Source organism: Sebastes fasciatus, chromosome 8 (genome assembly GCF_043250625.1).
Source record: "Sebastes fasciatus isolate fSebFas1 chromosome 8, fSebFas1.pri, whole genome shotgun sequence".
Classification (NCBI taxonomy): Eukaryota; Metazoa; Chordata; class Actinopteri; order Perciformes; family Sebastidae; genus Sebastes; species Sebastes fasciatus.
The window spans coordinates 1,763,041-1,778,831 of record NC_133802.1 but is presented as its reverse complement, the minus strand read 5'-3'; the positions used below and the strand labels follow the sequence as shown (position 1 = coordinate 1,778,831).

Sequence of the window (15,791 nt, the reverse complement as noted above, 5' to 3'; positions counted from 1 at the left end):
TGCATCTTGAGTGTGTTCACACCTGTACTCAAAGCTGTCCACTTGTGATCACTGAGGACGCATGTTAATACCAGGTGTGAACAGGGCCTGAGATGAACAGAGTGAAAACTGTATTTCAAGAGATAAAACAGATGTTGACAAACTGCAAATTTGCAGTTTAAAAAAGGTAATAAACCGCAATATATTTGATTGTAATACTCTGCATATTGCAAAGTGTTTAAAGATCGTATGGTGACTTTAGTTTGGTGATAATATCGCATCGTGGGCCTCTGGTGATTCCCACCTCTACTAAAATGTACTTGTATTTTAGATTATATTTTCATATACTGTGCAGAACCTTTTTGGTGAAACTTTGATACTTGTGTGATATGCTTTGATTTGGAGTAATGTCATTTGCATGTAGAAATACATTTTTGTGTATATTTAGTATATTTGGAAACATTACAATTGAGCATTGCGCTATGAAGTAAATGTATACGTGGGTTTTCCTCAGTGCTGAGAGCTCTGTACTGTAACTACTGTCTGTATAACAAAAAGTCTCCTCTTGTGCAAGGAAATCCAGTGTTTTGATGCATTCATGTACTGCAGCTGAAGCTCAAGTAGATCTTTGTCCGGAGGTGTTCCTGTATTTGCAGTGTCAGCTTAACGTCAGGGCACCTCACAGATCCCTGATCCCTCTGAGCTCCCCAGTGGGAAGTAAAGCAGGCGTCGTATGTGACACAGGAGCGCTTTCAAAGGGTCTCTTTCTGTTATAAATAAACAGGTCGGGGCCGGCCAAGCCGGGGCTGCTCTTCCCCTCCGAGCTGCCACCTCGTCTGTCAGCTGTCGTCTGGTGGAACTGGAGCTGCTGGCCCCTCGGTCCCCTCCTCCCGGCAGGTCACTCTCTCAGAAATGTTACCGGAAACACTTACGCTATTTATAGACCCACCAAATACTCTCACAGTGTTTATGTTTGATGTGACATGCAGTTCATAGAGTATTTTTCCAGCTTTTAATCACTCTTTTTTTTTTTATCCTTGCTGTCCTGTAGGTTAATCACTTTAGCTCTGCCCTGGTTTACCAATCAAGAGTATGACATTCGTTGGGATATTTTTCTCACAATAACAACACCAGTAGTTTTAAGAGCTAAACCTCAAATCCAGTAAATTGGCCTTTCCCACAAACCACAGAGCCCTATTAAAACCTAATAGCTTCATTCCTGTCTGAAACAGTCGGCTGATAACTGTGTGCCAGTTAACAAAGTGTGTTTCCAGTGGTGTGCAGCCGTCCATGTGTGTGTGTGTGTGTGTGTGTGTGCATTTCTTAGTACCTGCATGTGTAAATAAGGAGGTGGTTTCAGGGCTTTTGTCCAGTGGTGGCGGGGGCTTTCAGGCTCCACCGATGGATGAGCGGTGGCCGCGATTCTAGGTGGTCCGTTGACGCAGGGTCCTGCTGGGGCCCCTGCTGGGGTGATAATTGAAAAGATGGGGCTTCTGAGGGTGTCAACTGGACCTTCACGCCTAGGGACGTTTGGGTGGAATGTGGTCATGCTCTATTATCCCACCCACAGTGAAAATGTAATACAGTATAGCTTTTAAAAACACTTTCAGCTACCTGTAAAGTAGCCTGAAGGATAGGGAATATCCATGCTCAGCTGGAAAAAAGCTTTTATTTTTGGCAATTTGACAGTCTAAAATGACATAACATAAATGAAGGGACTCATGAGGCTTTGCTCTGCTGATCTTTACTCAACAAATCCCACACAAAGTCTTGTGATTGTGCAACCACTGAGGCTGAAAAAAGCCCATCAGAGATAGCATTTCAGTTAGTGTTACGCGGGGTGTCTGGTTTCACATCCCGCTTAAGATCTCTGCTCTGTCTGGTCGCTGTGTCGCCAGGCTGTGACCTTTGGCCTGAAATTCATTATGGTGGCTCACCCGCAGTTTGCAAATTGTGCTATTTGGAAGGGCAGAGATGACACATAAAAGTAAAGTACAGGCTACTTTAAAATGACCCTAAGCCTTTGTTTTAATCTATGTGGGGTATCTGACAAAGGTTTATTTGGTGCATCAGGAGAATCAGTTTAAATCATATTGTTTACTAAAATTGACTTGCAAATAATTGTCCATAATTAATCTTAATTAATCGTAAATTAATTGCAATTTTTTTTATCTGTTCAAGATGTACCTTAAAGGGAGATTTTGTCAAGTATTTAATACTCAAATATGCTGCTTTATGCACATGTATACATGTATTTATTATTGGAAATCAGTTACCAATAGAAAACAATAAGTATTGTCCAGAAACCCTCACAGGTACTGCATTAAAACAAATGTGCTCAAATCAGAACATGTCAAACTGCAGCCCAACAGGCAACAACAGCTGTCAGTGTGTCAGTGTGCTGACTTGACTATGACTTCGTGACTCGTGGGCACCCATAGAACCCATTTTCATTCAGATATCTTGAGGTCAGAGGTCAAGGGACCCCTTTAAAAATGGCCATGCCAGTTTTTGGAGCATTATTTAGCCTAATTCCTGAGAAGCAGTATGACATGGTTGGTACCAATGGATTCATTAGGTTTTGTAGTTTCATATGATGCCAGTATCTTCACTCTAGCTTAAAACTGAGCCCGCTACAACCTCCAAAATATTGATTGCTTTAATGCATTAAAGAAATTAGTAGCATTAAAAAGAATGTGTGCTAACGCGTTATTATCGCGTTAACTTGTACAGCCCTAACAGCACAACAAAGTAAAAGCTAAGGCTTGTTTTAATTAGGCATGGTATTAACTCACATTGGTTTTTCAAGTGTGTACTGTACAGCAACATGGTAGAAATTCATTAGTTCACCCTCTGGTTCCTTTGATCCCAGCAGCAGAGACAGAAAGAAAAAGCTCACCGACAAATTGCATTTCTTTTTCTATTTAAAAAAAATTTGTCACCCTGCAGACATCCCTTCTCGCCGCCGTGTAGCAGCACCTCGTACACAAGTCCGCACAGGCTGGATGCTTATTTTGACATGCCTCCCTAAACAGTTGGTTTAAAAGGAGAGGAGTGTGTGAGGTTGTGTGTGGCAGATGCTGACAGGCTGGAGGCACTGCTTGTTTTACCACAGAGACTGTTTGAACGTGGTTGTGCCTCAGAGGGGGCAGACGCAACACAAAAACACAACACACTCTTAATCTTGTCTTTGTGCTGAATTTGTTTGATCACATCAAGGCGTGTGGTGGTTATGATTTGCCATATGATACTTATATAGTGACAGAAGTGATTAAAGGTCACATATTATACTCCATTTAAACTAGTTATTATAGGTCTCAGACACCTCCAAACCATGTCTCTGAAGTTTTTTTTTCAAAAAAACAATCAGATCATGCATTCCAGCATGTCTCTATAACCTCTGTTTCAGCCCATTTCCAAAAGTGCTGATTTCTGTGTCTGTAGCCTCTGTCTCCTCCCACTCTGCTCTGATTGGTCAGCGTTTTCTGTCAATCAAACGTCCTCAACAACACAGCGTCACCCTCCCCGCCCCCCTCGCGGCCTGAGAGCAGGGAGAGAGAGGAGCTAGAATAGAGCTTATAAACCACTTTAAAGTTTATAAACCAGAAACTTCACCCAGCGCACGTTACCGGAGGAATCTGATCAGAAATCGGCGACACATGATGAACATCTGCGGTCCAGATTCCAGGTTTTCCTGACGGTTTCTCTCAGGTAAATAATACTATTTATATCTCTGTTAGTTAGCTCAGTGTTTACCTCATGCATCAACTCTGTAAACCGTAAACATACACTCTGTTTTACGTCTGTCTTTACAGATCCATCTGTGAGAAATGACCGACAGAATCATCCCAGAGGAGAGCAGACAGCTGAGAGCAGATGGCTCTGTTTACATGGAGATACAGAGCTAACCCGGTAGCATGTAGCTAACCCGTTAGCATGTAGCTACATGCTAACGGGTTAGCTACATGCTACCGCTATGACACGGTGTGTAAACACAGCGACCATCAGGGTGGAAAATAGAAGATGTGAAACAGTAGTCAGTTCATTATTTCTGCTAAAAGATAAATGGAAGATCAGAGTAATGGTATATTATTTACAGTAGTAGCTGTCTCTGTGTTACCATGACTACAGACCACCGGAGCTTAGCTTACCATAGTTTACCAGAGCTGAAGACTTTCTCCTGTACCATGTTAACATAACTGCAGGTGGGATGATTACAAATGCTGTGAATAATTAATATTGTCATCTGTCTACTCAAATAAAGTTTGACTGTGAAACAGAAATGTGTTGTGTTGCTTACAAGTCACTATTTACTACCTGTATTCTGCTACATGCATGACATCAAATATATATGATATATAAATATCATCTGTTTAAACAGTGTAATTACATAAAGCCTTTGTGAAAGAACATGTTATATTTAGATGATGGGAGTACATGAAGCCTGTTCTGCTGGTTCTTGCAGACTAACTGTAGGAGCTACTTTGCTCAAGTTCGGTTGAGGAGGAGAGACAGTGACGCGCTGTGGGGCGGGGTCAGCTACTGAAGGTTCTCTCTGGTTCGACCAGGAAACCCTCACGTGGCTTGCATTCTCTAATGACGTCAGAATACAAGGAAAAAAGCGAATTTTTTTTCTGCACCCATTTCCGGACAAACGGAGGAGGAGAAAAAGAGAGAGGATGGTCTTTTATGATACTATGGTGGCCTGTAGACACACTGGGGACAGATATTGATGTTTAAAAGACATGGAAAAGTGCATTTTGCATAATAGGTGACCTTTAACATTTCCATTGTTTCAACTTTTACCAATTAAAGGGGAACTCCACTACACATCAAAGTGTGTTTGTAGGTGTTGGGAAGTACTACTGCATCTGTGAATAAAGTTGTATAAAGCCTTTTGTGGCTGAGCAACTTAATTAATTGCTTCAAGCGATGTCACTTGAGTCAGCGTTGGTTGGGACTGATGACTACAAGTTTGAAAATGAAAAAAATCTGGGGGTGTGGAGTAATGCGTGATTTACGCTTGCCGCATCTGTGAGGGTCGCAAGTGTCCGCACGGTCAAAGTGACGTCGCACCACCAGACACGGCCTTTGGGGGGGGTTCAGTGCAGCGGATTTTTGCCCGTCCGTGCATATCCAGATGCAGATCCACGCGGATGGGTGGCGAAATTGGAGAACTTTTAGGAGCTTTGAGAATGTCTGTTTGCTGCAAGGAAAATTCCGGACGGAGTTCGAGTTCGGCATTTTGGCCGTCGCCATTTTGTTTTTTTGCAACCAGAAGTGACACAAGAGGGTAGTGCTAAGTACATCCAAACAAACAAAGGGTTAAAACAAGACGAAAACACAGACAGCACCCAAACTGGACAACGGCGTGGTAGCAACCTGTCAATCACAAGGTAGCCCCGCCCTAAAGCATCCCCTGCTTTATGGTCTACTGACTCTAAATGGGACCATCATTTACTAAATGAACATCATGCTGTATTGAAGAAGACTTGAAACTAGCGATTGAGACCATAAACTCATGTTTACAATGTTTACTGAGGAAATAAATCAAGTGAGAAGTAGGCTCATTTTCTCATAGACTATACAACCAGAGGAGTCGCCCCCTGCTGGCTACTAGAAAGAATGCAAGTATAAGGCATTTCACTAGTGGCTTCAATTTTCAGAATTGGAGGTTGTCCACTGGAGCATAACACACATGAATCTCTGACTGAACTGTGGGCGGTCGAGTTGCATTGTGGGTAATGTAGGCTCCAGGCAAAAAAGACGATATCTCTGGTTCTGCTGCACTGAAATGTATCTCTGTCCTCTGACAGTGTCATAGGAATGCAGTGCTAAATCGTTGGAGTCCTCTTTTTACATCTTATTATAAGTCAATTAGTTGGCTCTTTAAAATATGCACCACAGAGAAAAAAAGGTTTCTGCCCCTCTGCAGTTACCCGTTAAATATATTTAATGGCATAGTCGTCAGTGCAGTAAATCTGCTGCATCACCTTGCAATACCAGAATATATCGGAAAAGACATCATGCATGTCCAGAAAATGTGGGTCCATACTGCCTATTTCCAGTGGGAGACCAAGCTTATTGTAAAATGCATGGCATGACCGTTGTGTGGGAGAGAGAATGAATGACCTGGGGGAAGATGGCTAGGCAGGCACTCCAAGCATGTGTTCAAAAATGCAGACTTGCTCTTCACTTTTGACTCCCTGGCCCCCCTCACTCCTCTCAACAAGCTTCTGTTTTCTAAGAAAACCCAACGTGTTTGTTGCACCAGCAGCATTCGTTGTGGAACACTTTGAGAAGACAATCCCTGCATGTTGTCAAAGAGTGTTTGTCTGTTGAATGAAGAGCCTCCTTCCACTTCCTCCCCGTCCAATCACTTTGGATTAAACCCTGTGGAGACGTCAAAGCTGCAGAGAGCAGAAGGGCCTCACTCATCGGGCCCTTTATGCGACAGGGGCCCAGGCCGAGGTTTTAGTGTCAGGAGTGGCAGTTTGTCAATTCACCCACCGCTCCAAGCAAGGGTTAAACACAGGAAACTCTGTCTCTCTCACACAAACATACACAGACACAGACAAAGCTTCCCTGTTGTTTAAAACCTTGAAACGTCTTGTCTCCTGTTCCTGTAAAAGAAACATTTCTCCGGGGCTTATCCTTTTTTCTTCCTTCTCTTTCCATCATCCCTTTCACAACACAAGGCCAAACATGTGCACACATAATTTATTTTCACATTATCAAGGTGCTGATTTAAGGCAACCCTGCTAATACCCCTGCACCTACTCCACTGATAGCAGCGGGTCAAGTAAAGGGAGTGCTGGGGTTCTGCAGCTCAGTCCTCGTTGGTGCCTGGTAGCGCTTGGCGAGCTCCTTCTTTTCAGTCTACTCTACCTAAAGAGAAGAGAGTATGTGTCAGGCTTTCATCCACTTAATGCTCTCTGACATTTACATTCCATTCCTGTTTAGTACACGCCGCAACTTCAAGTCTAAGCAGATATTGTTAGTCTTTCAGAGGGAGAGAGCAAAAGAGAGCAGAGGCTGGTTAGGGAGGGACGAAGGGTCAAGGAGGTTGGGAATTCATCTTGTGAAGGTTTTTCCGTGAGTGCTTGCTTGAAAGGTCACAACTCGGTGTTTGAATCAGTTGATAAGAATGAGCAATATGCCGTGTTGCCTTTTCCCAGCTTTCACCTTTTCTATGTTTCCCTGTCACAGGCTCTGGTGGGAACAGAAGCATTTCCTGAGCTCAGGAGAGGCTGTAAATGCTAAACCTTTGCTGCTGCTGTCAGAAAACGACATTACATATTTCTACAAGAGAGCATCGCTCCTCTCTGTGGGACTCTTGTCTAGTGCGAGCAGCTTCTTGTTTGCTGTAACACACTGGTTATGCCTTTTAAGATGTTTCTCACAGATTGTCCTGCAGCTGCATCTGTGGGTTTATTAGCCGAGTGGGCGAATCGTGTCCCGTGAAGAATTCTTCTCACACTGCCTCTGACAGGCGATGGTTGTCACAGAGATGTACCCAGGATGGGAATGCATGAGTGTGGGTTTATGATAGTTTGTGCATGAGAGTGTGGGTGTGTGTTTGCATGTGCTACCACATGCCAGTGTGTGTGTGTGTGTGTGTGTGTTCTTTTTGTATTTGTACATTTAAAGGGCCATCGGAGTGGTTTTGGATGTTTGTCTGTAAATGATGATGTGCTTTATAGTACAACTGCTGGCCATTCTCATGACAGCGATATCTCATGAAAGCCTTGAGGGAATTTCTTCAAATTTGGCACAAACATCCACTTGGACTCAAGGATGAACTAATTAGAATTTGGCTCACAAAACACATTTTTGGCCATAACTCAAGAATTCATATGCTAATTCTGACAATTGCACACAAATGTCTAACAGGATAAAATGATGAAGTAATGACATTTTGGACAGACATGGATGTAAACTGCAACTAGACTGGTTGGCAGAGGTATAGAACCACAAGGCGGTAATTCTAATTCAAAACATACTATAGTGTTTAAACTCACTTTAAAAGACTAGTGTGCGACAATTAGGGGGATCTACTAGCAGAAATGGAATATAATATTAATAATTATGTTGTCTTTAGTGTATAAGCACCAGATAATAACAATTGTTTTTTTTTCGTTAGTTTAGAATGAGCCGATTATATCTACATAGAGAGCAGGTCCTCTCCACGGAGTCCGCCATGTTGCAACTCCATGTTTCTACAGCAGCCCAGAACCAAACTCTGGAAACTTTTCCTGCTTGGGCCAGAGTCGTTAACGTAACTCGCTTCTGTCGCCGCTGCTCTCTCTCTCTTGCTTTAACACTCACTTCCCATGTACACATATTCGCACTGGCTCTGCTCCAAATGACCTACTAATCTTACAACAACTGGCCACGCACACTTGGCACAAGGGAGAGGTTGCAGTTGTTTGAAATGTCCTCACCTCACCGCTAGATACGGCCAGATCCTACACACTGCACCTTTAAGTTCACTTGATTCCAGTAGCTTGCCTTGCTCACAACAGGTGATCCATCCCAGTAAACATGTAGTCACTTTTGTGTATTGTCAAAGTTACTGTACCATTCATGTGGTAATGTCAAGTGCAAGAAACACACATTTGGAAAGGCCCATTTTGAAAAGTCTTCTTTGTTGGTGCATTACAGGAAACTCCAACATTTGTGAGATTCTGCTATGTTGAAATTCTCTAACATCTGAGAGAAGTTGGCAGCGGAATAGCAAGAAACAAAGCCCATACACGCTTATTACTTGTGTTCTGGGTTTGATTTCCTGCAGAAGTAGCATGTGAATGCTTTTCCATAGCTGAATCTGAAATTTCTAATGTAATGGCTTAAAGTATAAATCTGGTGATATTCTATATTTTTGTTATTATCAACAAATCCCATCAAAAGACTAAAACCAACAATGAATAGCTCCTACTAACAAGTGTTGCCTGATTTAGCTCCTCCGTCAGTGCCACTGTGCTCCATTGTGGTCCAATAATACTAGAATGGCCTCTCAACATTTTGTGCATGTTATCTCAACACATTGTAGGTAGTAGAGAACCACCAGTTAGGACGTGTTAAAGTACAGCAGCTGTGCTTAATATGGAAAAGTGAATGCCACATCAGTTACTGTACCACACCATTATCTCAGGCTACATCCACACTAATATGTTTTCGTTTTAAAATGCATAACTTTTGCTGCGTTTATGTCTAACGTCCACACTACTCCGGTGTTTTCAGGCCCCTAAAACAGAGACCTTTGAAAACGCGGCTGACTGGGCTGGGTTGCATTTTTTGGACAGAAACAGAGACCTTTAAAAACAATGACGCAGACACCACGGTCACTACTTGATTGGGTCTTATCAGTCATGAAGTGTCCTTGCCTGATTCGTCACGCCCTATCACCTGAACCCTTTCGGGATGAAAACGGACATCAGCCTCAACCACCAGTGGTTAATTTCAACACGGATAACGAGTTACAAGCGTTGCTCACCTTGTTGTCTGTGCTAGCAGCTATTGTGCTGTTAAATTCAGCATTTTATAATGCTACTACTGCCTACATGCGCAGGAGACACGCCATTATTCGAGCGCTTTGCATCAATTCCGGTGTCCAGTTCTGCTTCCTGTTTACACCAGCACGCGCATGCCCAGTGTATGTGAATGGTCATGTGATATGCGCTTTCAGGCGTGGTAGCAAGGAACCTATATTGGCAAGATGTCAATTGTTTGTTTCATTGCAACATCGGCGCCCAGCAGCAAAGCTACACTTCCGCCATTTTGGACTGAAAACGATTACCGGATGCCAGTAAAACGTCCGCCCAAAAAGTGCCGTACAAAAGTAAAACAAAAGGATTTATATTCTATTGTCATATTCTATCGAAATGGCCTGTATTGAACAGTAAAATATTAAAATTAAAACGAAAATGTATTGGTGTGGATGTAGCCTCAGTATCAATGTTATGATGCCAGAAAGAGAAGAGAACAAATGGATAATGGACACAGCCATTCTTTGGAATCATTTACGGGACATTTGTTCCCGTGGTCCCTACAGATAGAAGCTGTGGAGAATTGGGAAGCTTTGAATGGCTGTTATCAGTTTCTTATCCATTTCAGGAAACAAAGAAGCATGCCCATCTGATTAGCTGTTAATGGCCAGTGACTGTGAGATGAAATAAACAGGCTTGCAGTACAAATGTGCATGTTGAAGAGCCAGCGTTGGTTTGGAAGTGGAGATGACAGCAGGTCTCCAGCTGCAAGATTTAGCTGATGGAAGAAAGGATCTTGGCTTTAATTTTACATTTACCAGTCTTTTTCCAGAACGTTCTGCTTCTGTCCCATTGATTATCAATTGTTCACGGACCGAAATGCATTTTCTTTCCCCTCGGTCCCGCTAAACAACAGCTGGGCAAACTTAAAACCTATCCCCAGGCTTCTGTATAGCGTCACCTGTCACTCATTATCCATGGATTCTGTTGTTCCCCTTTTTCTACAGCTACTATTACTTCATCCTGCAAGGCAAACATTGTGCATTGTGAGCAGAGTAATTCATAAGTAAACAGTGGAATTCCTTTTTGGCTGGAATGTGTGTGCTCGTCTGTGTGTCACATGTGCGTACGGTGTTTGTGTGTATGTTCGTGCCGAGTAGCTACCTGGTTGCCATATGTCCTTCTGGAAAATTGCAACAAGTTACTAGAGCGAGCGGATTCTCTGAAGCCATTGTCCTCTGGGTGGAGTGGAGTTCAAAAGAATTACAGAGTCGGTCAAGACCTTTATCTGGAGGGAACTTTAACACAACAGACGTGTCTTAACTCCTAGACTGAGAGTAAAGGTCGCAGCAGCTTTTTGAACTAGAATGCAGTAGCGTAGTGAGAAAGCAGATTCATATGTAGCGCCGAAGATGAGGCCAGATTGACATGCTCAAACAAGTGTAGCTTAACATGTTAGCTTTAAGATCCAGTGCAAATATGGGCTCGCCCAGCAAAGGCTACCCTATAAGTCTGTGGTGCTTTTTGCCCAGATGGCATCCAGCATATCCAGATGATACCCCATTCCAAGGGAGCGGGAAGCGGGAGGTGATCACACCGATGGTTGGCTGGACGGCACCGCTGAAAAGAATTTGGTTAGTCAGCGGTTTCCTTTTGAAAATGGCCCGGGATTGTTGTTGTAAGGGTGTTCAGTCAGGGGGAGAGAGGATTTGGGGGGATAGATGTAGTTATTTATTAGCCGGAGTCATTTAAATGGGAAAACCACCGTGACGGAGTTGGGTGGAAATACGAACTGGCGGGCCATGCCAACTGGAAATGCCAGGGGTGGCATCCTGCCAGGGTTGTATCCCAACTTATAGCCGGAGTCTGGGCAGTCTGGATGCTGAGATGGTGAGCGAGCAGAGATAATAAACCCACACTGTGCTCCACTATGGCTGGCACAGCGAACATTATCGAGATGATCAGATATGAGAGCGGCGGGCCAAGCGTTGTGTCTCCTCATTGAGAGTGTTTATGGGTCTATCAGGTGTACTGCCAGAGGAGGCAGCTCTGTCTTTTTATTTATGGGACTGGTCTTGGATTGTCTTTAGAGAATGTTGTGATAGAAATATATACTGCTATAATCTTTTTGATAATAATACTTTGGCACCATTACTAAAAGAAAACCTTTCTGCTTGTAGGATTAAAATTGCGTTTTCCTACCAAGCACCTTTTTTTTTTAGCCCTCACTAGCACTGCAACTCTAAATTCAATTTTGTACAGATATTCATGGTCCCCAGAGGAGGAATCCCAAGGTCTCTGGTGATCTCCTGACTATTCTTTTAGTGGCACCATGAGGTTGACGTTTTTGGTTTTTGGTGAAATGTCTCAACAACAATTTGATGGATTGCCATGACATTTGGTACAGACATTCATGCCCCCCTCATGATGAATTATAATAATAATAACTTTGGTGATCCTTTAACTTTTCATTCAGCGCTATTATCAGATCCATATTTTTACAATACATTACATGCAACACCAAAGGTATTCCCATCAGCCTTAGTTGCACTTTGTGTCTAGTGCTAATTAGCATTAACATGCTAAAAGAAGATGGTGAATAGAGTGCTGCAGGAATGAGTTCTAAAACCCGGAAATGAGTTAGCATTTGAGCACTTCCGGTTCCCTCGTCTGGAAGTCAATGGGTTTTTTGAATGTTTTTTTAATTAGATGCCTGATATAATGTCTGTGGTTAACACAAGCTTAAGAGATTTTAGGTTTTGTTCCTACGATATAGAATACATCAATAAATACCCCACTCAACACACTCAATTTTGAAGCTTTTTTGTGTCTTTAAAAAGGCGGTTGCTAACAGGTGGCTAAATGAGACTATTAAACGTCATCTCGTCGATTCGTCCGCCTTTACAACCTCGTTGTATATACTCACGTTCATGTGACTGTGATGAAGTTGTGTGTATAGCCTAACGCTAGCTTTTTACTTCTGGCGATTGCATTCACACAAAGCTTATTTTCTGCAATAATTTAAAACCAAATGGAACGATCCCATTGGCTTTCTGTCGAGGGAACCGGGGCGATGCTAACTTCCTGGTTGGCCTACTAAAATATGTCATCCCTGCAGCACTCTATATGGTACACAATATACCTGCAACACATCAGTGTGTTGAAATAATCACTATGAGCACTATGAATCTTTATTTATTGCCAGATGTATCAGGTATACACTAGGAATTTGCATTGGTTCGTTGGTGCAAATAAGCAGTAAAAAATAACAATAGAATAAAATATGTTCTTCCTCAATACCCTGAAGAAGACACGTTGAAACGTTGGTAAATTATTAAATTATTTTTTGCATCGTGGTTACGAATGTGCGACTATTTTTCTCTACACTATCATCCTGATATTAGTATTTAGTTCAAGCACAAGTGCAATGACTGTGCCCCAATAAAACTGTTTAACATTTTTATTTAAATCAGAAACTGGCTGATCAAAGAGTAAGTACTGAGGTTTGATTTCCTGACCTTGTACTTTGTATGCTGCTCAAGTTGAATGAAATTCTGCCGTGCTGTGGCTCGGGGCCAGGCGCTCCATTCTCAGTTGCTCTCCCATCCTTCAGTTACTATTGTTCCATTCATACAACATGCTTAATGACAGGATGATCACAGATTTTGAAGCGACTTGTCGTCTGAGGCGCTGCATGTGTTTGAGGTGTTTTTACTGCTCCTGGAGGTGACATCATGTTTCCGTGATTGACTCCTTCCTAATTCCAGAGCGAGGAGCCGGTTGTGTTTTTTTTTTACCCAAGGGGCATGAAGTTTAAAGCATACTTCAACAGATTTGTGTCATTCTGATCTCAACCTCAGCTGCTTTCCCGGACTTTCACAGTTTTGTGGAGTGTGTGTTCATGTGTGATTGTGTCTTTTACTTGTGTGTGTACTCATATGTGGGTCATTGCACTCAGCTGTGCATATCTGGAACCAACTTCCACCATTCAGATTAGAAATACTTCCAACAGAAATTGAGTTTTTTGGACATTTGTTCAGTGAACAAACTTTAAGCCCTGAGTTAGCTCTGCTCATACCAGTGTCATGAACTTTTATTTGCATGCAAACTCTTGAGGAGGCCTCTAAGAGATAATAAATGGTAAAAGTAAACACACCACAATGCCCTGTTTCCTGTCTGAGCTTTTGTTTTCCCTCCACCCTTCCAGGGTCCATGTATAGCACTGGGTGTAACCTTTCTCCGTGGAGACTTCAACCCCTATAAATCTCTCTGTGTTTGCCGCAGGTGACTCAGGCCTCCAAGGTGTGGGGAGAGGTTCCTCTGCCAGAAGACTTGGAGGGGGAGAAAGATGTCCAGGCGTCTCAGAGCTTACTGGACGACGACGAGGACTTTGCTGCTGATGAAGCTTCAGGAGATCCTATTGGTAAGAGGCTGGGTGACCACAAACCACAGCCACAGCTGCCCCTAATTCATTGGAGATGTTTTTCATTAAGCATTCCTTCGGTTGTTGTTAACCCTCTGAGACCCACTTCTGTTCTGGAAACTGCTCAGAAACCCCCTTATTGTCATCTAGCTAGGAAAGCCATCCATCCTCTGAATGCTCTAGGTCTCTAGTCTGATCCATCCATCCTCTGAATGCTCTAGGTCTCTAGTTTGATCCATCCATCCTCTGAATGCTCTAGGTCTCTAGTTTGATCCATCCATCCTCTGAATGCTCTAGGTCTCTAGTTTGATCCATCCATCCTCTGAATGCTCTAGGTCTCTAGTTTGTGGCTCTAAAGTTTCATGAGGCTGTGATTATCCTAGAGGTCACCACAGGTCATTTTATACAGTGAGGTCAAATTTTAAAAATGGTCTCACTACATGAAATGTCTCCTATGGGGACAAACATCATCACACATGAATGCGGGTCTCAGGGAGTTAACCCATCCCAAAACTGAAAACAAGGGAATGTTGCTCAGAGATACAAGATGAAATTCTTATTTTAATTCTTATTTTGATGATTTCATCATACAGAGTAACACAAAAGTGCAGGATTCACACTTTCCAGGAGGAATTTAGAGCAGATTTTAAGTTCTACTTGTTACACAAGTGAACCAGACGTGATTCGTTTTCTCAACTTGAACTTGCACATTGACTGTTTCCCCATAAACCTCTGTTTCTGTCTCCAAAGATCTGCCCAGTGGAGAGGATGATGGAAGCACACCATGGCCTCCAGTCTCCGAGAGCACAAGTAAGGGACCAGAACATCTAGTGAATCTAACAGTTTTCCTTGCGGCAGATTTCGTTGATGTGTGGTAGATCACTCAGCCCTCTAAAGCTGCCAGATCTGTGACTCCAACTTCAGCATGTGTGTGTATGTTATGTCTGTCTGTACCTGAATGATGATGCCTTCACATCCTGCTACACCCTCTCCCCCCACCACTCCTCACCAGCTTTCCAGAGTCTGGTCATAACACGCGCTTTGTGCTTCGTCTTCGAGACAAAAACCATCTCCTCTCCTCTTTCATCTTTTTAACCGGCGGCAGAGGTGACAGCACAATAAGACACATGAAAGCACCGTGAACAATAAAAGCTGCAGCACAGCTCCTCTGTTTTGCGTTCCATTCACACCCCTGCACTTTTTCCAGGCCCTCTTATTTTTTGTAGACCTGAAAAGTATTTATATGCGGGCACCCCTCTATATCACATCGCACAGTAGCAGGGAAAAACAATTTAAATAGAGTACTAAACTTTGCATGATGGGTCTAACTCTTTAATCACGCCTGTGGTTTGCTGCTTCTGTTCTTGGTCCATTTTTCTTGTTTTTACCGGCTATAGATTTTCTTTTATTATTGCAGACAGCAAAACAACCAAGAGTTACTGTCATGACTTTTCCACTGAATATGTGTGCATGCTACTTGGCCTTAGCCACCAAAGATACCTTAGAGGTCCCATTTTGTAGAAAGTGAGATTGTCATGTCTTTTTTGATGATAAAGCAGATATAGGTGCTATATAAATACTGTGAAGGTATCAAAACACTCAATCAACGGAGAAATACACACAGGCCGTATTCAGAAACCGTGCCAATACCAGAAATTTAGTAGTTGATACCAATACCTGTGAAATTCCACGATTCTACCAATTCAATACCAGGGTAAAAAACAATAAATAAATGAATCCCATGTACTTCAACATACACTCCTTTATTATTGTTTGCATACTGTTTTTTGTTAGGAAGTTAAACAGGTCATAATTCCCTCTCTATTATATATTTCTGTGAAAAATTAATTTTACAAGATTACATTTGAACACATCATGATCACTTTTGAATTTACCTTCGC

The 15,791-nt window shown here is 42.6% G+C and overlaps 1 protein-coding gene across 15 annotated transcripts in view; it reads left to right on the top strand.

Moving 5' to 3' along the window:
• The window catches only part of hspg2 (heparan sulfate proteoglycan 2), a 160,309-nt gene that overhangs the window by 45,020 nt on the left and 99,498 nt on the right, over nt 1-15,791 (top strand). For all 15 annotated transcript variants that reach the window (XM_074642440.1, XM_074642436.1, XM_074642452.1 and 12 more), the window contains 2 exons: nt 13,752-13,890; nt 14,641-14,700. In XM_074642440.1, the coding sequence (XP_074498541.1) occupies nt 13,752-13,890; nt 14,641-14,700 (199 nt within the window). The remainder of the gene's footprint in view (nt 1-13,751; nt 13,891-14,640; nt 14,701-15,791) is intronic.